At 38.5% G+C, this 15335-nt stretch overlaps 1 protein-coding gene across 2 annotated transcripts in view; it reads left to right on the top strand.

The window, feature by feature from the left end:
- Window positions 1-537: 537 nt before the first annotated feature.
- The window catches only part of CADM2 (cell adhesion molecule 2), a gene marked incomplete at its 5' end in the record, with an annotated part of 586202 nt that continues 571404 nt past the window's right edge, over window positions 538-15335 (top strand). Inside the window, one exon of one of the 2 annotated variants that reach the window (XM_082245592.1) lies at window positions 538-628. In XM_082245592.1, coding sequence (XP_082101718.1) covers window positions 538-628 — 91 coding nt within the window. The remainder of the gene's footprint in view (window positions 629-15335) is intronic. The other variant, XM_082245593.1, reaches the window with a different exon arrangement.

Below are 15335 nucleotides of genomic sequence, written 5' to 3'. Positions count from 1 at the left end.
TCTAAAAATTCAAAAATATAACAAACAAATACCAGATAAAATCCTCAAATTAACATATTAATTTTGTGTGCTAATTATGCGTATATATATATATATATATATATATATATATATATATATATTTATTTTTATTTTTTTAATTTATTGTTGACATACTTTGAGAGTCATGGGGAGTGAATTACTTGGAGGGTGAAAGGTATTAGCTTGGAACATAAGGTGAAGTTATGTCCACATTAATTATTACTCAATCATGTACAATAGGAGTTAAAAAATTTTAACAAAAAGTATTATTTCTTGCACATATTTGGCTGATTGAAGTCAGTGCACCCCCAACTTAGTAAGCAAAATAACAGTCTCTTTACTATTAATAAATCATTGCCCGCACATACTTTCTTTGACCATTTTTTTTGATCCTTTGTTACCCAAAGGATACAAAAAGTTTATGGTATATTGAACCCTTTAGTATGTACCCAAATTGAAATATCAGTTTATGGGTGATATGACCTTTGATATCATCTCTAAACCTGTTTATTGAGCATGTTTCTAATTTGTATTTTCTATTTATTCTCTTCCTCTCATGCAATCATTCCCTTGATACCAGTGTCTGCTGTGAGGAATAAAGGCAAAGGTAAGTTTTGTTGTTGCATCCAGACTCATAGTAACAACATTAGACCACCATAGTCGTGTGCTGTAATAGATATTGTGTACACAGTGTTGCTTTGACTGATGCTTGATAAAGATATGTGTATGCTGGTTTGTATACATTTTCCTGTACTTTTCCTATTCTTTTTTACAATTCATATGACCAAGAAATTACAATTGATATGACTAAGAAAAAAAATGTAGGTTTATTCCGAACATACTAGGTGCCTCCAGCTTTAGTGTTTGCTCACAGTTGTGTGGAGACCTGCATTTTTCTGAACTAAAATAACCCAGGCCTCCTCAAGGGCACACAGAAAATAATTATCTCTATACATTAAATGCAGGCATCAGATGAAGTGCAGAGCCGTACAGAAATTTGCAGCATGTCTGCATTTTTTGTGCACTGCTCCAGAGCTCTTTCTCTCTCTCTCTCTCTCTCTCTCTCTCTCTCTCTGACTGTGCGTTTCTATACACCACAACTTTGTGACATTTTGATAAAGTAAAGAAAGAAAAAAAAAAAAAAGAAAAAAAGGAAAACAGTGCCTTTCATTGTAAAAATGCAAGGATTTCCCATTCCCCCTTTCCCCTCAACCCTTAAAGCTGGTACAGCGTGGACAGCAGCCTGCAACTAAAGCATGTAACAGTGATGCAACCTGTTAACAAATGCATCAAAATGTGAAATGTTCATCACTACTTGCTTTAGGGTGTGTGAATGGGAAATTACTAGCATTTGTAAACACAGTTTTTCTATTCTGGGGATTGTAATCAATAATATAGTTTTCAGCACAACTTATATATAAAAAATATTTAAAATTAAAAATAATTTGCTGAATTTCATATTTCATGTTTCTATTAGGTATTTCTAAAGCCCACACTTTTTTTTCACTTAGGATAGAGTAGAACACCATCCAAACATCAAACTGCAGCCTACGGTCCAGATGCAGCCATTTGCTTGCCTTTATCCATTCCCTCGGGGTACTATTCGTCCAATGTATCCAAGGCACTATTCATCCCATTGACACCAACAATCAGACGCCATTTTATTTCGCTGACATCAACAGTAGGGAATTATTTCTCCCATTGACAACAGAAATGGGGAATTATCACCCCCTACCCCCATCATCAACCGAAAGTCTGCTGTTACAAATCATGGGGCCCCATACAGCCTACCTGACAGGGCGGGTTCCCCCAGCTGAAAATGACTAAGCCTCAGCTGCAGAGATAAATGAACAGGAAGCGCTCTGAGGCTTCCTGCTCATTCGCTACCTGAAGCTCCAGTTTACTATGCTTCAGTGATAAATGGACATAGTAATTGGTACCAATTGCTCACTATATTCATCCACTGTCTAGGGATTTACTGTCCCCTTCCCCTGCTCTCCATCCGAAAAGCTTATGCCCAAAGCAGCTTCCAGTGGGAGAGGAGAGGAGGGAAGCCAGAAGCTCTGTGGGGGAAAGGGGCACACAGGGGCCCAGACAGCAGATTAAAGGGGCACATGTTCTAGGACCAATCCCTCTGCAGTGCACCTGGGGGGAGAAAGAGGAGGAGAATCTAGCAGCACACAGGAGAGGGCAAAAGATGATCTGTGTCTGCAATAACATAGTACAATCAGCTCTCCTGCACAGCAGGTGCCTGAGCCCTCTTTTGAACTGATGGGGCCCAGGCCCAGTACAGGAGGGCTGACTGTACTTCCTTATTAGTGACCCTGATCAACAGTGCTTACTTTGGCATCAAATTTCGATTTCATTTTAGTTCCATTCATTCATCATAGTCTTTTACTAAAATACCATTTTAGTTTTAATTCCATTTTAGTCATCTGCAATTGTTTTAGTTATAGTTGTATTTAGTTGACTACAATTTGCAGTACATTTTTGGTCAACTAAATTCGAATGGATTTAGTTAAGTTGTAATGCATTATTGAAGCATTTTTCTAGAATTTCCAAACTCATTATATACACCTGGATTAAAAATATCTAATATTATGTAACATTTTCTGTTACTAATGTTTGAAGAAACTCACAGATATAGATTTAGCTGCTCTGGATCATCTGAGGAGGCCTGCAATGCACAGTGCTCTAGACAGTCTGGGGAGACCTCTAATGCTGCACAGTGCTCTGGGCAGTGGTCTGAGGAGGCCTGTAATTCACATAGTGCTCTGGACGATGACCTGAGGAGCCCTGTAATGCTGCACAGTGCTCTGGATGGTGGTCTGAGAAGGCCAGTAATTCCCAGTGCCCTGGATGGTGGTCTGAGGAGGCCTATAATTCTACACAGGGCTCTGGACAGTGGTCTAAGGAGGCCTGTAATTCACACAGTGCTCTGGACATGGATAGTCTGAGTAGGAGGCCTGTAATACATTGCACACAGTGTTCTGGACAGTCTGAGGAGGCTTGTAATGCACACAGTGCTATGGACAGTGGTCACAGGAGATCTGTAATTCACATAGTGCTCTGGATGGTGGTCTGAGGGGAGGCTTGTAATGTGCACATTCACAGTGCTCCGCTCTGGACGGTCATGAGTCACAACTCTCGTCAGGAGGCCTGAATTGCTCTGTGTTGCTCTGTACCGTCCTCTAAGGAGGCCTGTAATGCTGCACAGTGCTAAATGCTAAGCATGCTATGGACTCACTTGGTAGGAGCAGAAGCATGCACATGCTCTATACAGGTGGAGCTTCAGGTACTGGAAGTTCACATGGGTAAACGTTCCTCCCTCACATTTTTGTTTTTTGTTTTCAATCATTGATGAAAACGGAATTTATATTTGTCATAGTTTTCATCAGTGGACGAACATGTGGTGCACTTTTCGTTCTCTTTACTGTAAAAAGGCAGATGACAAAAATTTCGATGAAAATTTTTTTGTCAACAAAATGAACACTGGTCATCAATAAAGGGGCCTTCTTAATGCCACTGATATAAGCAATAGGCATTATTCCTTCCACTATTTACTAGTACTAGATACTTTTTCTACTCTCACTAACCACCAAGCTTAAGGCCCCTAAAATCATAAAAGTTTAGGAAGTTTGGAGACCCCTGGAGTAGGGAATGGGTAAAATGCATGTCAGGCATCTTTTACCCATTGGGAAAATTACCCTTATTTTCTGTCCTGTTGACTGAACAGAAAAATGAGATGAAATCTCTCTAAAGTGCTTACTGGAACAAATGTTCCCATTGGAAGATACCCCCCTACTATTTGTCTGGTGAAAACTTAATATTTTGGATTTTCTCTCATTTTCAGTCCAAACAAATAGAATATTAAATCTCCTTGATGGGGACACAGACAGCAATAAAAACCAGACAGGGATTCTAACCCTTCGATAATCTAAAACTAAGAAAAAATATTTTTAACTTTAAACTGTTTAATAATAGTAATTGTGAAAAAAATGAATTCAAAGCACCATTTAACAGTAATAAATTTTTTTTTGTGACAATAGATCAACTCGTTAATTACTAAAACTCTGCAGAGCATCAACAGCAACTACAATAAACTAACAGTAGAATTATAGTACATACATCATAATAATATGGAGGCATCATCCTAAAGCACATACTTTTCTACACCTTAATACATAAAAAGGACTTTAAACATGCCATCCAGGAAACTGCAACCCTTGTTGATTTGTTCATATGACTAATGATGGGCTATATATGACTGGCGGTTATTTTTTTTTTCCTTGTTTTGTTTTTTATAAGGGCTCCCCACAGGCCAGGGGAGACTGGCGGCCCTCTCTTGGATTGTTTTATGGAGAAAATTATGATATTTTGAATACAGTCACCACACATTCTAGTCCTGAAGAAGCGGTTGACATGACATGACATATTGATTTCAGGCTGCTCATATTTTATTTGTTTTATATGAGTCCTCAATTTTAACTATATTTTTAAAGTGTGATCATTACAGTATTTTTAAAGCATATGTGTAAAAAAAACATGTTTTTTTTTTTTTTTTTGTGAAAATGTTTCAATATAGTATCATGAATAATTTCCTGGATGGCATGTTTAAAGTCCCTTTTATGTATAGAATATTAACATCACCAGGATGATGATCTTTTCAACAAGTAATTGAATAGAAAACATTGATAAGTTTCTGTATTTCTCACTTATGTCCTTCCTTTCAAGAACTACTTGTCCCTTGAGAAAAAAATCAAAAAAACATCATAAGTATGATCACAGGTTCCTGTTTATGCTGTGAAAGGACTTGATATTGTAAATCTTTAGAACTAATACACTAAAATAGATTTATATTCAGATAAGCACTTTGGGGTTGACTTACTAAAACTGGAGAGTGAAAAATCTGGTGTAGCTGTGCATGCTACCCAATCAGCTCCTAACCTCATCTTGTTCAATTAGGCTTTGACAAAAAGCCCAGAAGCTGATTGTTTTTTTTTTTTTTTTTTATGCAGAGATGCAAACCGATTTTGCACTCTCTAGTTTTAGTAAATAAGCCCCACTGTAAACGTATTCCTCTGTATCAGGGAACTGTTGTGTTTTTATGGAAACCTATCACAACTAGAGTTGAGCGGACACCTGGATGTCTGTGTTCGGTGGATCTGGCCGAACTCGAAAAAAAAGTCTGGGTCCGTGACCCGGACTTTTTCCGAACTTGACCCGGACACCGAACCCCATTGAAGTCAATGGGGACCTGAACTTTCAGGCACTAAAATGGCTCTAAAAAAACAATGGAAAGGGCTAGAGTGCTGCAAATGGGAGCAAAATGTAGTTAAGAGCATGGCAATTGCTCTTAAAAAAATTCCCCTTTAAATTTGTAATTTTTAAATAGCAGATTAGAACAGCACTGTGTAGTAAAATATAGCTGAACGCTGCACACAACAGACTGATAAAAATATTTTTTTTTCTCCCTCCTCCTCCTCCTCAGTGGGCTCAAGTGAGGGCAAAAATATTGTTCACTGCACCACCCCCCACACAGCAAAATACATGTAGATCTCTAACGGAGGATTGTTCTGTCCTGTGTCTCCTAATCTCTCCCTGCCTACTCTCTGCAGCCTGTCCCTAAAATGCTTTTCTATCTTTCCCTGCCTACACTCCGACCTGTCCCTAAATTCTTTTCTAACAGCCACAATGTTTTTTTTTCCTGTCTCTGTCCCTAATCAGCAGCAGCCAGCACTGTTGTGTGTGCTCTCTCCCTACACTAGAACAGACTGACGCGAACCGCGCTGTGTCTCTAGCTTATAAAGACCTGGGTCACATGCTTCAGCTGGCCAATCACAGCCATATCATTAGTAGGCATGGCTGTGATGGCTTCTATGGCACACCAGTTAAACGCTTGTTGATTGGCTATTAAAACCACGCCATTACATACAAAACAGGAAATAAAATTACCGAACACGGATTTTAAACCCAAATATACAGTAAAGTAACAAAAATCCAATTATCCGGTACGCGCCCGAATAATACAGTCCGTGTTCACTCAACCCTAATCACAACTTTTTACGAGTATTTCTCAGTTGATTTATACTTTTGGTTCAGCATATACCATCTAGCACAAGTAGATAATAACAGTGCTAAGTATTTTTCTAAAGATACCCTGTCACCAAACTATTCATTTCAACAAAAATATTCCTATAATATTATATGTGCATTTAGAGTGTTTTATGCACATGATTTACCTATAAAAGCTTCCCCTGGGGAAAAAGGTGAAAGACCTTAAACTGCTTCCAGCAGACTCAGAGCTATCACTCAAGTGACACTCTGCAGTATTTCCGCTGCTCCTCCTTCTGGCTGTTACATAAAAGTTTAAAGGCACATTTTTAAATGATTAACAAAAAATTAAGGAAAGGGAATACACTGCCAATAAGCACCTAAAACACTAAATATGTTGTTGTATTTACCAGCATTTTTAAATGCCGCATTTTGTAAATAACAAAATAGTCCACACTTAAAAGGGACCCAAATCCTTGTTTAGGTTTAAAAGGTCTAATTCTATAATTTAACAGGTAAAATCCCAAATCCCAAAATCACTTCTCTCATCTGTAGAGAAGCTAAGCTATAAGATTTTGTTTTTACATTTAAATTATTAATTGTAAAATAACATGTAAAGTAGACTAAGTAGGACAATAAAATAATAATAGCAATTACAACACTAACAATATTGTGTGTATATCAGCTTTAGTGACAACATTCATGCATTTATTTACTACTGAATTTACCCCACCTACTTCAGGTGCCATCGTAACAAGGTAATCAATGTTAATGTGGTCTTAAAAAAAAAAAAAAACATATAAACAATATATATTTATAAATATTATTTTCTGAATATTGCTTTTAATGTATATGCTACCGATTTACAGCCACTGGATTTACTAATAACCAAATATCTCCATTAATTTACACATATTCATCTAATGTGTGATGTTAAGTCCATGCGTATTGGAAAAAAATAAATGAGTGAGACAGAAAGTTTAGCTTGAACTGAAGGTATACAAGGCTAAAGGTGAGCTAATTGGTCCTTATGACAGACCTTGACTCTATTAGGGCACTTTCAAGTAACACTTTAGAAGCTTCAGTACACAAGGGTACATAGGTTACTATAAGATAGTATAAATCAAATTCCCCTACGGTGTTATTTTATCAAAGGCTAATTGGATTCCTGCAAGCCTCAAGAAACACTTAAAGATGACAAAGCTTTCAATATTCTTGTGGCAGAAAACAAATTTATATCTCCATACCAAATTGAACCAAGAACACCTAAGGCCAAAATAGATGCTGCTCTATAGGATTTTCACTTATGTGACGGCTCAGGCTGAGGCATTGTCAGCTAGAGTAAATCTATGAGAGAATCAGGCTGACTTCTACCAGTGGGTTAAGAAAGAGAATTATACAATTCTGAAGAGTGTATTAAAAGTACCAAAAATAGCAACAGAAATTCTATCTTTAAACGTACACTCCCCATCACTATTGGTCCAGTGGTCTAGCTACAGGAAAGCAAAGGGACCAGTTTCTTTTTGGTCCAATATGTTCAACTGTAACGCTAAATCAAGATTTTATTTTTTTCACTCCTAAATTGTACCAATAGAAGCATAATCATGATTATAGTAAACATAATAACAACTCCTCTAGCCATTACAGGTTGAATTTATTTTGTATTGGGGTAGGCAGCACTGTGGACTCTAGGAGGAAAATCTTACCTCTTGAATCCCCAATTGATTTATTACACCATATTCTGTTCATGCATTACTTAAATATAGTTTTTGAACACTTGATCCTTCGTTTATTGCAAGCTGTTCTGAGTTTTTAACATTTATATCATATGCCACACCTTGTAAAATGGCCTTATATGTACAGATAGGTATTCATTGCCTTGTGCAAGATTCTTGCATGACCCTGAAACTTAGAGGTACAGAACTGCAACATTTGATGTATCCCTCTCTGAGAGTCTGGTTGCACCTTGCAGGTACTATATGAATGCTTTAGATGCATTATGCATTTGTTATCATAATTCATAACTTGGTTACCACACTTAGAAAACAAGACTTTTGTCATTAGTGTTCTTCCAATATTCCTAAAGGGAACCTACTGTATGCATGATAGCTTGTGAGTTGAATTCATTGCCCGACACAACTATGTGGGTGTGGGGTGGAGAAGAGTTTTGCCCACTGGGAAGTCCTAATGGTGGCATTAACTCTTGCCCATCTCCATTCAAGATGGATTCAACTATTTTAAGCAAGTTTCCCTTTAAAATAAAGGTAGAGTTGTACCTGACAGTATATTACTATAAGCAGCAGATTTACTGTTCAGCTTCCTCTTGCAGGACACTATAATCAGCTCCCTCATGCTGCTTATACCTTGGCTTCTCTCAGCAATAATGTACTAGGGTTGGTTAGACCCAGCTCTGTAATAAATCATAAAGCCAAGCTCTGGAAAAATCTAAACCCTCTTCCTTCCACCAATTCTGCATTTTTTCTTAGTTTGATAAGTAAGGTATACTTAACTGAAGGCAAGTATGATGTAAGGAGTACTAATTAGTGTTCCAGATATGTCATGTGGTCCTCAATAGCATCACCATGATGATACCACTCCTCTTCCTGAAAGAACCCTGGAATTTACTAATAGAACTCTGCAATTTGATAGGTACCTCCATCATTGTTACGTAGACAGCAACATGGCCACCTGAAGAAGGACCCTATCGGATGTAAACAGTAGGGGAGAGAAGACTTGGACCTGAAGTGTCATGTGACTGCGGCTTTACCTAAGTAAAAGGGCACTTAGATATAATTTTTTATTAATCAATCAGCTAGAGGAGGGAGGGAGTTAAGGATTGGAAGAAGTTTGTGCCCAGAGTTAGGTTTTATTACAATTTCAAATACAGGAGTCTAAACTCCTATTTAGAGTTGTTATAAAGTGGAAAACATAGCCTAAGCTTTTAGTTGAAAGACTGATCAACTGTTGTTATGAAAAGTAGTTAAAAGTATTTCAAATCTGTTTAAATGGCATACTGCGTAACTTACACCCTACCGATAAATATGATTTTCAAAACTTAAGGCTCTCTTTAAATAAGTTCAGTTTTGATAAGCTCCCAAAATTGTAGCATATTTATTTTTGATTATTATTTAAATGTCTTTAACATTTTTATACAGGCAGAACTGTGAATCATTGGAAAATACTGGCTTAAAAAGTATGAGAAATCCTAGTTTTACCAGCGTGTTGCTGCAACCAGCATTTAAAAATGATTTTTTTTTTTAGAATAAATTACTCAAAGTTCAAGGCCAATATTCTTAAATATATGATGCCATGCATGACACCAATATCGTGCAATTTATCCCACTGGTAACAATGGGGAATATTGACTGATGCTTGTGCAATGAATAGCATTGTAATTATTAGGAAGGCGAGGGACAATCTTTCTGCCTCCTGTGCTGGGTTAAAGCAATGTGTGCGCCTAGAGTTTCTGCAAACATTATGCGATCTCTATTCGTTTAAGAGGTTTCTAGGTCAGGAGCAAGAATAAGTACCTACTTGTTACAATAAATCCTATTGGCCTCCCATTGCTTTGGCAACATAATTTCATGGTTGCGACAGGGAACACACTGCAAGGCTTTTTCATCTAGCAATATCCATCTTTTTCATTCCTCTCGATATTGAACATTTTCTACATTAATCTATTCTAAACTGTGCTGCTGTTAGGTCATAAATAATCAGATTTCTTCCCCGAGAGTTATGCCGAGGGTTTTCTGTTGAGAGTTTCAGCGATGCATTGCCATTGTACTCAGCATTGTACATTTACATTGTTGCCTGTGTTTGAAGTCATCAGCATTTTACTGCTGTTTGTTGGGCATGCTGTCTTCATTTAAAGGTATGCAGCAGGTAAAAGTCACTGTATAAATTAGATAATAGAAACAACTGTTAGTGCAGTAATCTTAAAGGGAATTTATAGTTATTTTAATGTTGTTGTTCCATACTATATGGCCAAAGCTTTGTGGGCACCTGACCATCACAAATAAACTATGGCCAACAAATAGTGTGTAATCAATATTAATAATAATTGCCTGTAAAATACATTAAAATCTGTTACTTGTCCCTTTTTATGGGAGATTTGGAATAATATAATTTTTGTTGCAAAATTTGCCCTCTGTGCATCTCACCTACTAGGGCCTAAAATGTCACTTTTGTTGTATTACATTAAACATTTATTCTATAAGTCTGATGCTAGTTACCATATCCTATATATAGAATAGTAAAGCCCTCAAATTTCCCACTCGCCTGCTCGCATTTTGCGAGTGGAAAATTATTTAGGGCAAGTGTGGCGCTGCTACGCCGACTGACTGGATAATCACAGAGCGCGGATCATCCCACTGTTGCAGCTTTAATTGTAATTGCCGGGCGCTCGCCGACACACACAGTCCCGCCTCCTAGCCCGGCTTCTTTGATAGACAGAACACCTGGCCAACCAGGAGGTGTGACGTCTATCAAATGAGTCGGGCTAGAAGGCGGGACTGTGTGTGTCGGCGAGCGTCCTGCAATTACAATTAAAGCTGTTACAGCGGGATGACCCATGCTCTGTCATTATCCGGCCAGCTTTCCTCTTCCTCTCTCTCTCTCTCTCCCCCTGCACTGGTCAGTGCATGGTCGAGCACAGATAAAGCTGCATTGATGGGCACAGGTGAAGCTGCATTGTCGGGCACAGATAAAGCTGCATTGATGGGCACAGGTGAAGCTGCATTGTCGGCACAGATAAAGCTGCATTGATGGGCACAGGTGAAGCTGTGTTAACAGGATCAGGTAAAGTTGCATTGATGGGCACAGGTAAACTGCATGAACAGGCTCAGGTAAAGCTGCATTGTCGGGCACAGATAAAGCTGCATTGATGGGCACAGGTGAAGCTGCGTTAACATGCTCGGGTAAAGCTGCATTGACGGGCACAGGTAAAACTGCATTGATGGGCACAGGTGAAGCTGCATTGACAGGCACAGGTGAAGCAGCATTGATGGGCACGGGTGAAACTGCACTGAGGGGTACGGCTGAGGTTGCATTGATGTGAATGGGTGAGGTTGCATTGATATGCATGGGTGAGGTTGCATTCACATGCACGGGTGAGGCTGCATTGATGGGCATGGGTGAGGCTACATTGATGGGCACGGGCAAGGCTGCATTGATGGGCATCGGTGAGACTGCATTGATGGGCATGGGTGAGACTACATTGACAGGCACAGGGGAGGCGGCATTGATGGGCACAGAGGAGGCAGCATTGATGGGCACTGATCAGGCTGCAATGATGGGCACTATTGAGGTTTCACTGATAGGCACTGTTGAGGCTGCACTGATAAGCTTTATTGATGATGCTGCACTGATGGTCACTGATAGGCTGCATTGATGGGCACTGATGAGGCTACACTGATGGGCACTGAAAACGTTATTAATATTTATTTTTGTAACTTCTGCATTAATGCAAAAACATTTACCAGTGTAATTTTATGAGATAATTTATGAGGGCGTGTTTAGGGGCTTGTTTAGGGGCGGAATTAGGGGTGGGGCAGGGTAGGAGTTGGGTGGGTCAACTGGTGGCGAGTAACCCTTAAGGCCTGGCTAGTAGCTCAGGACTTGAAATTTTGAGCCCTGGAATAGTATACAATTGACTAAGATTAGGGTCTTTTTAGGCACTTACAATCACAATATTATAAAAATACAAATAAACTAATACAATTTCATTAAAAACACCATATAAAATCAGCAGCTGACCAACCACAAGGATATATATACAGTATACAGAAACCATCCTCACATCTACAGGTAACAACCACGTGTAAGTAGATGAAACCCCAATGCATTTCAATTTTTCAGAAAATCTTCATCCTAGGGAAGATTTTCTCTGGAAGATTTTATGAAAAATCTTAACGCATTGCAGCTTCATCAGCTTACATGTGGTTGTTACATGTAGAGGATGGTCTTTATATATATATATACCCTTGTGGGTGATCAGCTGCTGATTTTATGTGATGTTTTTAATGAAATTGTATTAATACATGTGCACCTTTATCATATCTTGTGTGTATGTTCCTAAAAACTTCCTAGTCATAGCCAATTGTATTGTATTCCATTGAATACTTTATTGAAATGATCTCCTGCATATATTCCACAGATAGTGAATAGGAACATAGCCAAAGTTGTTCTATTCATACTGAATGCATGTAAGTGCTATCTCAAAATCATGTATTTCTTAAAAGCCCTACAGATATCGGCCTAGTATATACTATTTTTCTGACCTTCCTATAAATCCATAAGAAGTGAAAGTATTCTATATATACTCAACAGAGTCTTGGAGTAGCAGCCCAGTCTTTACTACCTATATTTCTGACCTTCCCATAGATCCATAAAAAGCCAATGTATTCTGTCTATACTGGCTGCAAATATATTCTATCTCCAAATCACTTATTTCTTACAAAGCCTACTGTATGAATATCAGCCTAGTATACAGTGTATGATCTCTTTCTGACCTTCCTATAATCCATAAATAGCAGAAAGATTCTATCTGAGCTGGCTGCAGATAAATTCTACCTCCAAATCACTTGTTACTACCAAATAATAGCCTAGTATATGCTATATTTTTCACCTTTCTATGAATAAATAAATGGACTAAGTACCCTTTACGATGATAAGAATAAAAAAATTCCAAGTGCTATTAACCACTTCTGGACCGGAAGATTTTCCCCCTTAATGACCAGGCCATATTTTGCGATTCGGCACTGTGTGATTTTAACGGACAATTGCGCAGTCGTGCGATGCTGTACCCAAATAAAATTGATATCCTTTTTTTCCTACAAATAGAGCTTTCTTTTGGTAGTATTTTATCACCTGTGCAATTTTTATTTTTTGCGCTATAAACAAAAAAATAGCAACAATTCTGAAAAAAAAAAAACAATATTTTACACATTCTGCTATATAACATTCCAAAAAAAAAAATAAAAAATCAAAATGATTTAACATTTTAGGCCAATTTGTTTTCTGCTACATATTTTTGTTAGAAAAATCACAATAAGCTTATTTTGTTTGGTTTGCGCAAAATTTATTGCGTCTACTAACTTCGGGAAAGATTTATGTAATTTTTATTGTTTTTTTTTTTTTTTTACTAGTAATGGCGGCAATCTGCGATTTTTTGCGGGACCGCGACATTGCGGCGGACAGATCGGACCCCTGACTGACATTTTTGACACTTTTGGGGGGACCAGTGGCATTACTACAGTAATCAGTGCTAAAAATATGCACTGTTACTGTAATAATGACACTGGCAGGGAAGGGGTTAACACAGTTAGGGTCCATTCACACTAGCGTGACTTGTCAGGCGACTTGGTCGCCTGACAAGTCGCGGTCGGTCGCCTGCCATTGATTAGCACAGGACCCATTCTAATAGGAGTGACACAAGTCGCTCCGACTTAGAAAAAGGGTCCTGTACTACAGTCCTGTACTACTTTGGGGCGACCTGGAGGCGACTTGCATTGACTTCAATTATATGAAGTCTGTGCAAGTCGCGCCGAGGTCGCGGTGCACGCTGTGCACCGCAACTTCACAGGTCACCCCAGCAAGTGGTGTCGCGCCTGTCAGAATGGGCTCTAAGTGATCAAGGGGTTAAATGTGTACCTAGGGGCGTGTTTCTAACTGCATGGGGGTGGGGCTTGTGAAATGATCACAGAGACCTGTGTTTCTATATAGAAGGATCACAGGCGCTCTGTGATCATTCCAGAGAGAAGAACGGTCAGCTGTGTTTACAACAGCTGACTGTTCTTCTCTCTCAGCGGGGAGTGATCGCAGGTGTCAGGCGGCAATCAGAGTTGCCTGCCCCGTGCATCGGCATCCCTGCTGCCGAGAAGGAGCGGGAGCCACACACCCTAGCTGCAGGCGCATGACCGACGTATACCTACATCAGTTTGCACAGAAGGGCCACCTGCGGCGGGCGGTGGGGAGTTGGTTAAAGTGCCCCAAAACCCAAACATAGTGTGCACTCCTCCATCAATCATCTCATGATACTTTCAGGTATACTTTATATTATTATAAAATTTAAAAAAACATGGCTAATCTTTAAAGCTTAGGTTTTTTTCGGCTTTTTTTATCCCTTGCTTGTTTTCTCCCTTTAGCACCATACTGATGAAATGTATAAATAAAACTTTCCTGTTTTCATTCCATACCTTATTTTGGATCCAGTGACATCCTCACTAGGTATTTGTACTTCTCTATACAATGCAGGCGGTGGGACTAAGCAGAGTGCTGTACATAGGTCTTCTAAAAACATCACCAAACCCTGCCTTAGTGATCATCTAAAGAGCCATCAGTCTTAATACAATCAGTGGGTTGGAATTTTGGAGGAGTTTTGCAAATATTGTAATGGTTTATTCTTATTTCACTGGACACTGTGAATTTCTCACTGTGAAGTATTTTCAATACAGGGGAGAAACTTGTGAAACTGCATAAGACTAAAAGTAAAGCTGGAGTTCAGCTTTTACTTCTGGGAGACTTTGAGATCTCCCACAAATTACCCCCCAATTTTACAGCAGAAAGACAGCTCACTCATTTTGCTGCATTTTGCTAACATAAAAAAAATATCCAAAAAGGAGAATTAAATTCCTCTTTTATTGGCAATGGCCATGATTTCACTCTCTCACAGCATCTGCTGTCTTGGTTCATGAACATGACACCCAGTCAGCCACCATTTGTAGAATGGAAGGTCAGCATTTTTTACCATCATGCATTTTCTAAGAACAGGTCTTCAGTTCTTCAATCTATTATCCTGTTACACCCACACAAATCACATCCATAGAACAATGACAATATCACACTAAGCATAGTCAAATGGACCTTTATTTTGTCTAGTGGAAATACCAGTTAATGTTTAATATGTAGCAGAGGTAAGAGATATATATATATATATATATATATATATATATATATATATTTTTTTTTTTTAACAATACTGAACTACAATTCAAGGATTTGCACTATACAGTCTCGCAATCTCTAAGTTAACTAATATGATACAATGTCCCTGCAATTCAGGAATTGTTTTAGTTTTTTTATGATATTCCCAAAGTCCTTATCTCAAGAGCTTATGCAATAATCATCTGTTTCAATAGGCTTATTCATAATCATTATGTATCCTTCAACAGTCAACATTAACAGCTCTTGTGTTAAAGTATACAATTGCTGACTGCATTTTCCATTTCAAAGACATAAAGATGAATATCTGCCACTGCTTA

Source organism: Pelophylax lessonae (genome assembly GCF_965119305.1).
Source record: "Pelophylax lessonae genome assembly, chromosome: 2".
NCBI classification, from domain to species: Eukaryota; Metazoa; Chordata; class Amphibia; order Anura; family Ranidae; genus Pelophylax; species Pelophylax lessonae.
This window is presented reverse-complemented; position numbering and strand designations above follow the sequence as displayed.